Source organism: Herpailurus yagouaroundi, unplaced genomic scaffold (assembly GCF_014898765.1).
Source record: "Herpailurus yagouaroundi ecotype Mexico unplaced genomic scaffold, PumYag 184, whole genome shotgun sequence".
NCBI classification, from domain to species: Eukaryota; Metazoa; Chordata; class Mammalia; order Carnivora; family Felidae; genus Herpailurus; species Herpailurus yagouaroundi.
Genome location: NW_024412415.1, coordinates 33,330,804 through 33,344,061, shown reverse-complemented (window position 1 = coordinate 33,344,061; position 13,258 = coordinate 33,330,804). Strand labels below are relative to the sequence as shown.

The 13,258-nt window shown below is 54.4% G+C and overlaps 1 protein-coding gene across 3 annotated transcripts in view; it reads right to left on the bottom strand.

Moving 5' to 3' along the window:
• CORO2B (coronin 2B) overlaps positions 1 to 13,252 on the bottom strand; it is a 133,794-nt gene extending 120,542 nt beyond the window's left edge. The window contains exons 1-2 of one of the 3 annotated variants that reach the window (XM_040493089.1): positions 13,188 to 13,242; positions 11,614 to 11,707 (exon numbers count right to left, since the gene is read on the bottom strand). Coding sequence is in view for 2 of the 3 variants with exons in the window: in XM_040493087.1 (XP_040349021.1) it covers positions 12,260 to 12,413 (154 nt within the window). In the remaining variant the exon portion in view is untranslated. Of the gene's footprint in view, positions 1 to 11,613; positions 11,708 to 12,259; positions 12,429 to 13,187 lie in introns of those variants that run through there. The other 2 variants (XM_040493088.1, XM_040493087.1) reach the window with 2 other exon arrangements.
• Positions 13,253 to 13,258: the final 6 nt, after the last annotated feature.

The following is a 13,258-nucleotide window of genomic DNA, read 5'->3' as shown; positions in this document are numbered from 1 at the left end:
AAAAAAAAATCAAATATAAATATATGAAATATTAACATTGTATATTTAATAGGTAAATGTATTATTTTACAGAAGAAAATAAGAGATTCATATTTTAATATTAACATATGAAAATATTCCCAACGTGCCCACAGTGCACAGATCTTAAGTGTTCAGCTTGAAAAATTGTTACTCGTGCCTGTATTCGCCCGACGACCGTCACTCCAGAAGGTTCTCTCGTGCCCTATCCCAGTTAACACCACACCCCACCCTGTCCTAGGCCAGGTCACCAATAAGAAGTGGACAGAATTTTCGTTGAAGAAGGGCTCTCTGGCTGAAGGAGGGAGAATCAGCACAGGTGGGGGGGTCTGGAAGAAACATGGAAAGGGCCGACTGATAAAACCCCCTCATGTGCAAAGGGCTGATATTCACACCAAATGAGAGGGAATAAGCACAAAGTTTCAGAGGGGCTCAGGATCTTGCTCAAAGTCACAGGGCAAGCTGATGGCAGCCACAGGGCAACCAGGAACTCTAACCCTGATCCTCAATCCCCAAGTTTTATTAGCTTTTCACAACCTTGGCAGTCTCTGTGTGTGTGTGTGCGCGTGCGCGCGCGCGCTAGACTCAGAGGGAGGAGGATGGGGCAGGGCCTGAGACTGGGCAGAACAGGGAGTAAGTACATCCGTAAGCTCCCTTCTGCACCCAGCCTTGGACCAGATGATGTTATCTTAAGATAGACAGGGAAACTGAGTCCCAACCAGAGGGGGGGCAGGACTGACCCAATGGGGGTTTAGCTGGGGTTTAGGAGGAGCCGCTAGAAGCCCTCTGGAGAGGTCTTCCCTCTAGGCCGTCTTCCCAGCAGGAGACTTCTGGCCCTCTGTCCCCTCCTTCTGTTTTCTCAAACCCCAGACCCAACTTTTCAGGCAGCCCCAGGCAGACGGCAGAGGCCAGAAGCGTGGAGTGGTCCCGCCAGGGGTATCTCCTTGGGGGAGAAGGGGCACAGGTGCTCTCTCCCAGACACAGGGAGATACATGCAGGGAATCTGGGCTGGGGGCCTGAAACCCCTACACCCACCTCGCTGTGCCCAGGCTTTGGGAATGTCCTCTAAGGTCAGGCTGGGGCAGACCACCCAAAATGCGAGTCTGATCACTTCACTCCTCCGTGAAAACCTCTCCGGGGCACCTCTCCACCCAGCCGCACCCAGTTCTTGCCTCTCGTGGAATAAGCCAGACCCGTGTGCACGTCCATGTTTTTGTTCATGCCATCCCCTCTCCCTGGAATGCCCTTCCTTCCTCTTCATGTGCTTCTGCCTACTCATCCTCAGAGACTGAGCGAAGAAACCTTCCCTTTCTCCAGAAACTTTCCCTGGCCTCCTCGGCCTGTCCCCTTGGCTGCAGAACTCTGTGCACACACCCCTGCCGTCCCACACCGCAGCTCACCGGCCTCCCTTTGCCACATCCCCGCAGCTGTGTGTCCCTCTGGGCAGCCTGTCTCCCCCATTAGACAGGGATTCCCCCCAGAGGGGACTGCTTGAGTGTAACCCTCATGCTGGGTGCCGCGTACTTTGGGCCTAGCACACAGGTGCTCAGGAAACTTTTTTTTCCCTTTGTTTTTTTTAATTAATTATTTGAGAGAAAGAGAAATCAAGAGAGCACCAGGAAAGGAGAGGGAGGGAGGGAGAGAGAGAGAGAGAGAGAGACAGAGAGAGAGAGAATACCAAGCAGGCTCCACGCCATCAGCACAGAGCCTGATGTGGGGCTCAATCTCATGAACCGTGAGATCATGGCCTGAGCCGAAACCAAGAGTCGGACGCTTCACCGACTTAGCCACCTAGGCGCCCCATCAGCAAATATTTTTTGAACGAATCTAGGGCCTTATTTTATTTGCCTAGGGGAAGGGGAGGGTAGTCAGCGGTCAGGACAGCGGGGCAGTCAGGGTGGAGAGGAACTTGGACTGATGGCCACCCTCGCCACTCAGTCCCCCTGGCAAATCTGGCTCACTGGTCCTCCCTTCCCGCCTCACTCTCCTCCTTGGGAACCTCTCCCGAGTGGCCAGTCTCATTATTCTCGGGTCTTGCTATCTGCAGGCCGGGCCCAGTCAATGATAACCACTTAAGTAAGGTATTACCCCTCCTGGGGGAACTTATATTTTAATAACATCTGAAATGCCCAGAGGAACTGAAGCCCGTAGTGGTTCTGGGCACGGTGCTGGGAGGGTGATCTTAAAAAAGCAATCACACAGCACGGTCAGCTCCCACTATCTGGCCAGGGGGCCCCAAGGTTTCTGCATGTCCGTGGGGCTGTGCAGTCAGAGAGGTCAGGGTCAGGTCTCAGTCCACCCTTTCCCACTGTGCAAGCCGGGACGACTGCTGCCCTCTCTGAGGCTTGTTCTCCCGCTCTGTAAAGCGGGGGTAACACCAGCACTGTGGGGTACGTGAGATAACGGATGCGACACGCTCAGCATGGGGGGCAGGCTCGACATCATTCCTGCTCTTTTCTAAAGCAAAGGCCCACAGAGCTTGCTGTCCAGCACTCTGGGTCTCCAGGGGCCCCCCAGAGGGGTGGCTTTGTTTGCTGCTCCTGAGCCCCCTCTGTTTCCTCCTCCCACTCTCCCTCCCTGGCTCCCTCCCTCCAAGCCACAGTTCCAGGGAAAACTTTGCCCGGAGACTTCTCAAGCCAGTGATAAGGTCTGGCCAGAAGAAAGCTCTTAGCAACCCAGGCTCCCAACCCAGAGGCCCTTCTAATGGTTTCAGAGAAACAAAGAAGGGAAAGATTGCCTGCAGCCCAGCGTGCCAGGAGGGCTGGCTTCCAGGAGGGAGAGTGGGGTTCACGGGCCTCTGTGGCGGCCACGGTGGCAGCCTGGAACGTGGGGCCCCTGGCTGCCAGATCTCGGGAATCACAGCCCCCTGGCCAAGCAGAAGGAGCCTCAGAGCTCACTCCTACTGCCTCTGCCATGGCCACGGCCAGGCAGGGTGGTCCTGGCTGGTTACCTGGGGAGCTGAGCCTCTCCATTCGGGTGCCCCCTGCCATCGAGGTGAAGTTCTCAGGGTCTCCTTTCTAGAACTTTCCCCTACTTCTGAATCAGCCCTTGGCCTAGAAAAACCGACTGAACTGAAACTCACCCAACCTGAGCCTGCCATCAACCAGAGGGAGCCCCACTCCCTACTTGGCCACTTGTGCCCCCTTAGGTAAACTTTCAGGGCCTCACTTTTCTCCTCTGCAAAATGGGGGACGCCATTACACATCTTTAGAGTTCCTTCCAGCTCTCACAGTCCACGGGCGTACAGGAGTAAGGATTTAGCCCAGGCAGCCACATACAGGGAATAGTTTGGGCTTCCTCAAAATCCCACCCAACCTTGTATTTTGCACCGGCTACCCCAAAGTCTACACCACATCTTTGACAAGTGCTGTGAAAGATACCAAAAAAATCAGACATCATCTCTGGCCTTGGCTCACAGTCACTGTGACTTGGCTCACAGTCAAGTCAAGGAGTCAAGGTTCATGCTCCGAAAACAATTCCCATACAACAGAACATATTGGGCCTTTACCTACAGCTGATGTAGTAGAGACGGGGCACCACAGGAACTCCCAGAAAAGAGGAATTAATGCAGATCCCGACCCTGAAAAGGCCAATTTGACAGAATAGCCTCAGTCCATAACAACTTGAGTTTGTTCTCACTCATTATAATGACTATGGCAGGAAGGCAGACCCAGGGTCTTTAGAGGACACAGTTGTGATAATAAAAAGTTATCAGATGGACCCTCAGGTACACAGAAATCCCCTTTCCCAGAATTCCAAATTTCTCGGAATCCCAAATTTCCCCATGCATTCCTGCAACGTGATCTTTCACCTGGAGGTCAGCAGGGCAAGTGTGAACAACATTTTCTTCATGAAGCTAAACCAAAACCTCAGGAATTAAATCCTCTTGTCCCCTTCCTCCAACACCTTTCTTTCCATCAGCTGTTCTACGTCCTGGAAATTCCCCCCAGATCCCAGATCGTAATGCTGTTAGTTCTGAAGTCATATTCAAGATGTTTAAATGGTTTACTGCAAAGCTAGTAGAGGGTCTTTCTTTCCATAAACTCAAAGGAAAAATGGGTCTGAGCCTCAGGGGTGCCAGGATGTATCTAGAGCAAAGGCCAAGGCCATTTGCCAGTGGGGGCTGGGTCTCTCTTCCCAGAGACCTGGGCAAGACTGTGCTTTGGGACAAACCTTCCCCCACCTTCCGCAGGGAGCTCGGGCCTGCAGGGATCCAGATCAAGGTTTAGAGGCTTTATTCGCCTCACTTTTCAAACGAAAGCAGGACATCCAATTTTTATAGCCAGATTATTTGTCCCAAGCATATTAAAACAGCCAAAATAGGACAGGAAGAGGGAAAAGCAACTTTTCATCTGCCCCAAAGTAGCCTGACAGTTAAAACAGACAGAGGCTGTTTGGGGGAGATGAACTGGTCCTTTCTGCCGACACAGTGTGAAACAGTTTTTCAGTCAGGGCAACAGCAGGAGAGAAGGGGGTTAGCTGTTGGATGGACTGCCTAACTCCCAAAGCGGTGGGACACTGGTGGAGGAAGGGAGCAGGACAGGTGCCAATTACAGAGACACTAAACTACCCCCCTCATGACATCTACAGAGAGTGCCTTACTTACATATTACCGTGCCCTAGTGAGGTGGAGAAATGAATTTCCTTTTCACAGATGAGAGAAACAGAGGCTCAGAGACGTTGAGGGCCTAGCCCAAGGTCACGCAGGGAGGAGCAGAGACAAGAGCAGAGCCTGAGTCTTTTGCCTCCAGATCCCCTGACCTGGCCACAGGCCTCAGGGTCATCGCTACCTGCCAGACTGAGTGGTAAGAAAGGCCTGGAAGGCACGCTACGCGCCCCACCCCCCACAACCGGCTTGGTGACCTTAGTAAGTTACCTCCCTTCCCTCTCTGGGCCTCTGTGCCTGCACCTACAGGAAGGGGAACAGTAAGAACACCGGAAGATTAAATGAGTAAATACACGCGAAACACTTTTTGTGTGCCCGGGATAAACAAAGCACCCTAGAAAGGTCAGCGCCTTCTGCTGTTGTTACTCCTTATTTCACTGTCAGCTTCTTGAAAGCAGGGACCTAACACCCGGCGAGAGCCCGGGAACTGCCTACAAGAGACTAGTATTTGTTAAACGGGTCTAAATTAAGATTAGGAGTCAGCCTCATGTTCCTAGAAAGTGTGGAGTGTCATGGAGGCAGAGGGCTGGACGAGATGACCTCCGACAGCTCTGGAGTTGAACACGAGCACGGGGGCTTGTTTCTAGGGATTAGTGTGAGCACCCATCCAGAGGGAGCGTCCCCATATCCCCCTGCTGGGCAGCTGGAGCCTTCAAGGGTGTTATCATCTGTCTCACACAGGGGCCAGTAAGTTCACACCTTGTGGCCCGAGCGCCATGCCCTGTGAAACATCACACACATACATACATACGTGTGTGTATATCTCCCTACAGTTTTATTTTAAAGACCAAGAGCCAGCCCAGATAATCATAAAGATTTCGAGAATAAAAACGGTTAGAATCGGGCCCAGTAAAAATATAAGGTGGAAATTTTCCTGCCAGAGCAAAGTTTCCTTCTGGAAAAACAAATGACCCCTCCCTGGAGCTGCCTTCGAGCCAGGAGAGGCCCTGCCCTTCCAAACAAAGCTCTTCTAACCAGGGAGGCTCTCTGAGGGGCGGCAGAGGCTGGACCACTGAATGTGGCACTTCCGTACCCCCCTTGCCCAGGTCGACTTTAAGAAGTGGCCCACGGAAAAGCCATCCTCCCGAGATCAGGAAGCCACACAGAGGAGGAGAAAAAGAATGTGGGAGTCCAGAGGCCCACGTCTGGACCAGCCTCTAATCTGCCTGGCTGGGCAACTTTCTGCAGCTTACTTGGCCTCTCTGTGCCTGTTTCCTCATTCCTGACGTGGGGATGACCGTAACCTGCACCATAAAGTCACTCTGAGCGTAAAAGGAGCCAATCCATGTGCTGAGCTCTCACCAACAATGCTGGCATGTGGGGAGCATTCCTGGCCAGTGATCTGACTCCCGGCATCTGCCTGTGCCTTTACCTCCGTTACCCACTCCTCAGCTCCTCCCTCTCACCGGCTACCTCCTACTCATCCTTCATGAATCAGCTTAAAAGTCACCTTCCCGCCCCTCTGGCTAGGTCAGGCCCTCTGCTGTTATTCCCAGAGTTCCCTGTACTTCTCATCTCATAAGCCCCAGGACACTCATTGTAAGCGTGTTTAATTTTCTGTCTACCCAACGTTAATAGCTAACACTAACTGCCAGGCATGTGGTAAGTGCTTCACACGGATCAGCTCATTTAATCTTTATAATAATCCTTTTAAGTGCTACTATTATCAATCCCAATTAATGGATGGGGAAACAGATGTTCAGAGAGGTTAGGCAACTTGCCCAAGAACAAACAGCAAGGAAATGATACAGGGCCATCTGTCTGACTCTAAAGCTGGCATTCTCAGCCACCAGCGCCCCCTGGTAATCAGGGGCCATCTCCAGAGGGCCACCCACTCTGGGCACAGAGGGAATTTGCATATTCAAGAGGGTAAGGGCTGCAGGTCTGGACCACAGACCTGTGTGTTCCCTAGACAAAGCTAGCTTCGTGGAAATGGAGAAGGTGGCCCTGCCTCTATCACACTTGTTCTCCCCCTGGGCTGGCCACCTTGCCTAAGAGGCCCCGTCTGATGTCGGATGCCATGTGCAGGACAACTTCCTCCTCACTCGCTCAGCTTACATTTTTTCCCCTCAAATTATTTACGTGGTTCCCAGCTCCAGCAAAGGCCACAGGAAAGCCTATGCAGACCACATCCACAGATGTCACCCCCAAGGCAAGCAGCACTTGTCAAGCACACCTTGGTGCCAGGGCCCCAGACGCCCAGACAAGAGCCCTTTGCCACGGGGTGGGGGTGGGGGACAGAATACAATCCTGGAACTCAGATGGCCGGGTACGGATCCCCACCCACTCCCCCACCCACGAAACCTGCAACCTTGAGCAATTCACTGATGCTCACTGAGCCTCAATTTCCTCCTCTGGAGAATGGGATCGTCTGATACTAGAATCAACCTCATGGTTGCACAGAGTCAACGCGATCAAGTGTGCCCAATGCCTGCTTAATAACTGTTATTCTTGTGAGGACGGTGATTAATCTTCATAGGATGTGGACCATGAGTGATTGGACTGTGAAGGTTCTGGCTCAAAGTCAGAAGACCTGGGTGTGCATCCCAGCTCTGACCCACATTAGCTCTGTGATTTGGGTGTGGCCATGTTTTCACTCGGAGACTCTATTTATTCATCTGTAAATAGGGGGAACCCTCCTCACCCTGGGACCCTCGGAGGGATTCAGTGCAGTAGCCCATGTTTGTTTTCTGTAAGTGGGACTGTCCTGAGCAGACCCGGGTGCCTCCCGTTGCTGTGTTAATTAATTGGAAGGAGGGTGCCAGCCAGAAACCAATTAGGAAGGCCCCTCCAGGGGCCTCCTGGGGGAGGGGGAGGGAGAGGGCAAAGAAAGGCGGGTGACGGCTCCTCCTCCATTGTCCCCACCCCACCGACTTGTGCCTTCTCTGCAGCTGGTTCCACACTCCAGGCCCACAAAGGAGAGGCTCATTCTAAACAGCTTCTTTTCATGTGGAAGCCGCTGGATTTGCATCTGTCCTTGCCTGGCAGGGCCTGCTCCGTGCCAGCTGCTCTAAGCTTCCCAGGCTCCAGGCTACTCCGGGGGCTGGGCCTGAGCCTGCAGGGTCCCCAGGCAGGGAAAGGAAGGGGAACAGAACAAGCTGATCAGGAGAAGCTGGAAGGAGAGGGGGCTGGGCACAGAGGGAATTTGCACATTCTCTCATCTCCTGGACACCAGACAAATTCTGTGGCTAGCATATCCAAATCAGAATCTGGGCCGCCCCGGTGCCAGGAGCCGGCGGTGGCTGAGGCCATGTCTGCTCCAGGCTAGCCAACCTGGGAGAGAAATGGAAAAACTCACTCCATCTCCGAGCTGCCAGGGACCGATGCTGCCAGGCCGTTGGTCTAGCCAGTGTCCACACTCCCAGGCCGGCCAAGCTCAAGTCTAGTCTGACTCCACACGGCCAGCTAGCCAGGGGGCTTCTGGGGCCCTGGGGAGCCCCACAATGCATCCCAGATGCCTCTGCGGGCTGCCACAGGTGCTAAGGTGGCAATGCCCCAGGCAAGAGAACACGGGGCATCTGGGCACATATGGGAAGAAAGTAACTCATCAGAGCTCTTCTGAGAGTGAGCTGCATTGCCTGGAGGGAAAGACAGTAAGGAAGGAAAGATCCTGAAGTTATGAACACTTAAAGTATGCAGACGACAGACCTCTCCTGGCTTGTGCCCGCTGGACGCTGAGACTCCTAACTCAGGACTTTGGCACATCTCCTTCCCCACCCATCTTCTCCAAGGTTCCGGACAGCAGGGCCTGTGGCTTAGGCATTCTGTGACCTTAATGCCTCACACGGGGCCTGGCCCAGAATAGGAGCTCAGATACGAATGGGTGAATGTTAGCCACAGACCTTCAGCATGAGAATGCCAGGGCTCTGGAAGAAGAACTGAGTGGAGGGAGGAGGTATAATGGGTACACGGAACAGAGAAGCAGAAGCCCCACGCCACCCCCAGGTTTCTGGGAGCTGGGTCTGTGCGGGTAATGTCTCCGCCTTTGAGCTGGCTCTGTGACAGGCTTGCTCTCTCATTTCTTCTCCCAGTAAGGGCCAGACAGGAAAGAAGTGCTGGGAAGTGGAATGTCTGGGAGTCCAGGCATCTCCTGGGTAGGCTAGATCCTGGGTCCAGGAGTCGGAGGCAGAAGGGCTTTGTATCTCTTCCTCCCCATCCTGACCCTGGGTGTAGCAAGGGCTCCCATACACCTTGACCCCTGAGGAGTTTTCAACAAGGGGGGGTGGCTGCCCAGCAGAGGGAATCTCAGACACCAGCATCCAGGCCAGGACGATGCAGTGGGGTGACTGGAGTGGGGCCCTGTCCCCACTCAGGCTGCCTGGGGGCCCCCTTGCAGGGCAGCCGGGTGGGAAAAGCACTTGCTTTAGGCAAGTTATAATTTGCTCCCTGGGTCTCAGTTCCCCTATTTGTCAAGGGAGAGATTTGGATGACTTGGGGCCACTCTTCGGGGCCCGAGAGACACATGACCTTGCCAAATGAAGGCCTGTTAGTAACTACCTGGGCAAGGCAACCCTGTCCTCAGTCCCACTGCATTCAGGAGGAGCCATGGGCTCCCCTCCCTGAGCCGTGCTCTGCTGGGACAGGCACAGAAGAGAGAAGGGGTGACCTACGGAACGAGGGGCCAGTGTGACTGCTGATAACACTTGTGAACCTGGAATTGGCTGCTTAGAGGGGGATGCTGGCATCTGGAGTCTTCTCCTTGCACTCACTCCTTCTCCTAAGACCTTCCGAGGTGCGTCAGGCACTCCTGCTCCTCAGGGCTCTTTGTTCTTGGACTGCTGACCCCCTGAGCTGACCGTGGGAACGCAGAAAGCATCGAGCTCACTGGCGTCTAACCCAACAAGTCGCACCTGGGAACAAGGCAGCCCAGTCACTATAAGTCATCACCTTCCTTACCTCCAAGCCCCACGGTCCAGTCTGGTCACATCCAGACAAAAGCCAAGAAATCACTCCAAAGGCCCTAGAGGCAACAAAAGGGGTTTGCAAAGTCCTGCATGACAGCTGGCAGACTTCTTAAAAAAAAAAAATTTAATGTTTATTTGTTTTTGTGAGACAGAGACACACACACACACACACACACACACACACACACACACACACACGGCATGGGTGGGGGAGGGGCAGAGAGAGAGGGAGACACAGAATCTGAAGCAGCTTCCGGGCTCTGAGCTGTCAGCAGAGCCCGACGTGGGGCTCAAACTCATGAACCGCGAGATCACGACCCGAGCTGAAGCTGGACGCTTTAACCGACGGAGCCACCCAGGCGCCCGTGCAGACTTTTCTTATAGCCTATTGACTTGTGCTCTACACACAATTCTAATGTATTTTGTTCCGTTTTTCTAGTTGATGGCAGTTTAGAAACCTATTTAGAACCAGAGAAGCACTGACATATGACTGAAATGGCACAGAGACAGAAAAAGTATAAAGAGCAGGCGTGAGAACACAAAGAACAAAATCATCCTGCTCCTGGGAAAGCGGCCTTCGTTCCCTCAACACTGACTTGCCCTCTGGACAGATGCTGGACTGAGACTGGGGGCAGGAAGGACCTTACTCCCGTGGATGGTTCTGGTCCGGGAAGCCGCATCCCTTCTTTTCTTCTTCCTTTTCCTCCTTGTTACATAAAGAAGCTAAGACAGCTTACGAAACTACACACAATAAGATAGAGCTGAAAAAATGTCATAACCAGGAATCATGCCATCGGGCGAGAAGGCCACCACCCTCCAGAGATCCGCAGGGCTCTTTAGCTCTAGTGCGATTTAGGGCAGGGGTCCCTCCAGAACTGCCCAGGATCTATGTGCCACTTTAGCGGCTGGACCTCACCGCGAAGGTGGCTGGGCTATGTGTGGGAATGGGGATGGTAAATGGAAAATGGAGGCCCACCTGCTCTCAGGAAGTCCTACTGAAGGTCTAGCAGCTCATCATCTGGGTTCCCCTTGTGCACTTTCCAGGCCCTCTGAGCTAATAAGACCGGCTGCAATCCACACCTAACCCTGGCCCTGAGGACTCCAAGGGGCAGGCAGCCGAGGCTCTCCAGAGAGGGAGGACCTTTGCCTCCAGGAGGTTCAGCAAGGGCTGGGGTCTCGCCCTCTAATCCATTCCTCCCCTGCCTGTCACTCCAGTTGGTAAGCAGTGATTCCACCTTCCAGACCCCCTTCAGGATTCTTCTTCGTACCTGGCTTATAACTAGACCAACCCCTCCCCTCCCCTCCCCCAGGACAGAGAGCCCCCCCAGTCTCCATCAGAGCTGACTTCCTCACCGAAGCTGTACCAAGGCCCAGCAGAAGGGACCCAAGACATCAATGAAACTCACTGCTGCATCTCACAGATGGGAAAACACAGGCTTAGAGATGGGAGTGACTGGCCCAGGATCACACAGCCTGTGTGTGGGTGACTGAGGACTAGAGGCCAGGCTTCAGACTCCCAGAGCACTGTGGTTCTTCTGGAAATCATGGCGCAGGCTCTTCCAGCAGGCTCTCAGGCAGCCGGACTGCCCCCAGACCCCTCTCCTGCATTTCTCCTGTTCTTGTAGCCCTCCCCACGTGAACACTTCCAGGCTGTGAAGGGCTGGCCAAGGGGAGAGAAGATAGGGTTAAAGTGGGGATTTTATTTAATCCTCTGAGCTGGCTTAAACCGATGCCACGTTGGTTAGAACAGGAGAAACATACAGAAGGGTTTGGCGGCGGGTGGGAGAAAGGGGAGGGCATTAGTGAATAACCACTAGATACCGAGAGGCTTGGCCTGCCAATGAATTTAGCAGACAACTACCCTCCTTCATGGCGTCTCCACCCCAGGGCCTGAGCCTCCAACTACTGACCCCCTTCCCTGGGAATAACCCAATCTCCAGGGTACTCAACAGTGTAGAGCAATGGAAAGATCCCAGGCCATAGATTGAGACGCATCTGAAGGCAAACCCCAGTTCTGCTACTTACTCACTGTGTGACCTTAGGCAAGTCACTTGACCTCTCTGAGCCTCTGCTTCTTCCTCTCTTAAAGGGGGCTGAACATTCCTTCCTTGCAGGCCTCCTGGGAAGGAAGACTACCTGAGCTCATGCACATAAAGAGGCGCAGGGGAGGCATTGAGTCAGATGTGAGTGCTATTATTACAAATCTCATATCCTTTATCTCTCATCCAGGCCCATCCATTACTCTTCTGCCTCGGCCTGCTTGCGTCTTCGACATTAATAACCTTAATGATAATAATCCTTCCCAGCCAGCCCTGCCGGTACTAGCCAAAGCAGACCCTCAGCCCCCAGGCACATCTTCCCGCAGTGTTTCTAAGAGGCAATTTGGGCACTGAGCTCAAAGACCCTGAACAGACATGCTGTCTTACGGCAGGCAGATTTCATGGGGGCAGTGGTAGCCCCTGGCTTATCAGAAGGAGCCAGGACCACCCCTCCCATCACCTCCACAGCTGACCCTCCATCTGGTCCACTACTCTGACCACGAGTAAGCTGCCCTCTCCATGTTGGCCTCCGACTCTCCGATTCTGACAGCCAGGTGGGCAGCTACTGGAATCTGGCCTTGGGTGTGTGGATTGCCGGACCAAATGCCAAGGCCAGGCTGTGAGCTCCTTACCCTGAAGGAGCGCTCTGAGAAGTGTGGGTTCACACCCTGGATCTTCTTCTTGGTTCTTCCACTGTCTGTCACCAGCCCCAGGATCCACATTATCGTCCTCATATTCCACAAGAGGAAACTGAGGCCCAAAGCAGAAGGGCCCAGCCAAGGTCATCCACGGGGTTTGGGGGTGATCCGGGGAGTGAACTCAGGTCTCCTCAGGTCTCCTAATCCTGGGCACTTTCTACCACCCTGGTCAGCTTTCCATACCAGGGAGGCCCCGAAGTCTCTCCAATGAACCTGGGCCCCAGTGCCAACAGTCCAAGAACTCTCTTCCAATATGGGAACTGCCAGAATGCGCATCTCTCCCTTCCCTGTCACGTTCCCTCTTTAAGCCAGTCGCCACAGAACCTGTCCTATCCCTGGTAGCAACTCCCGGGGCTGGGGAGCGCCTTCTCCACTGAGTAACTCTGGAGGGGGGCCAGAGTTCGCGGGATGGGCGGCAGAGGCCAGCAGGTGGGGTGGGCTTTCCCCTCGGATGGCCTTCCCCAGGACGACAAACCCGTTCCCACACCCACTGTCCTGCCAGCGACGCTCCCCGTGGCGCGCTCCAATGGGGGACACCACGCAGCTGCCTAACACTGCTCTCCAGGGGTTAAAAATGCAGCATCCTAAACAGGGTTAAAAATGCAGTCGCGGGGTGGGCCGGTGCGGAGAGATGTCGTCCCAACCACCGCGGCTGCTAAAGCGGCATCCAACCCCCTTCCCTCCGCAGTCCCTGGGGCCCGGAACGACTGGAGGGACCGGGGAAGCAGAGGAGGCGCGCGCCGCACCTTCCCGGCACCAGTGCCCCCCTCCCCACGCCCACACCCCCGCGCCCCCAGCAGCCGAGGCCGGGGGCTGCAGGCGCCGGCGGGTCCCGGGCGCAGGGCGGGCGAGCGGCGCTTACCTTTGTGACAGTCATGCAGAAACTCCGGGGCGGTGCGGGGGCGCGGGCGCGGCGTGCGGGGGCGGCGGCCG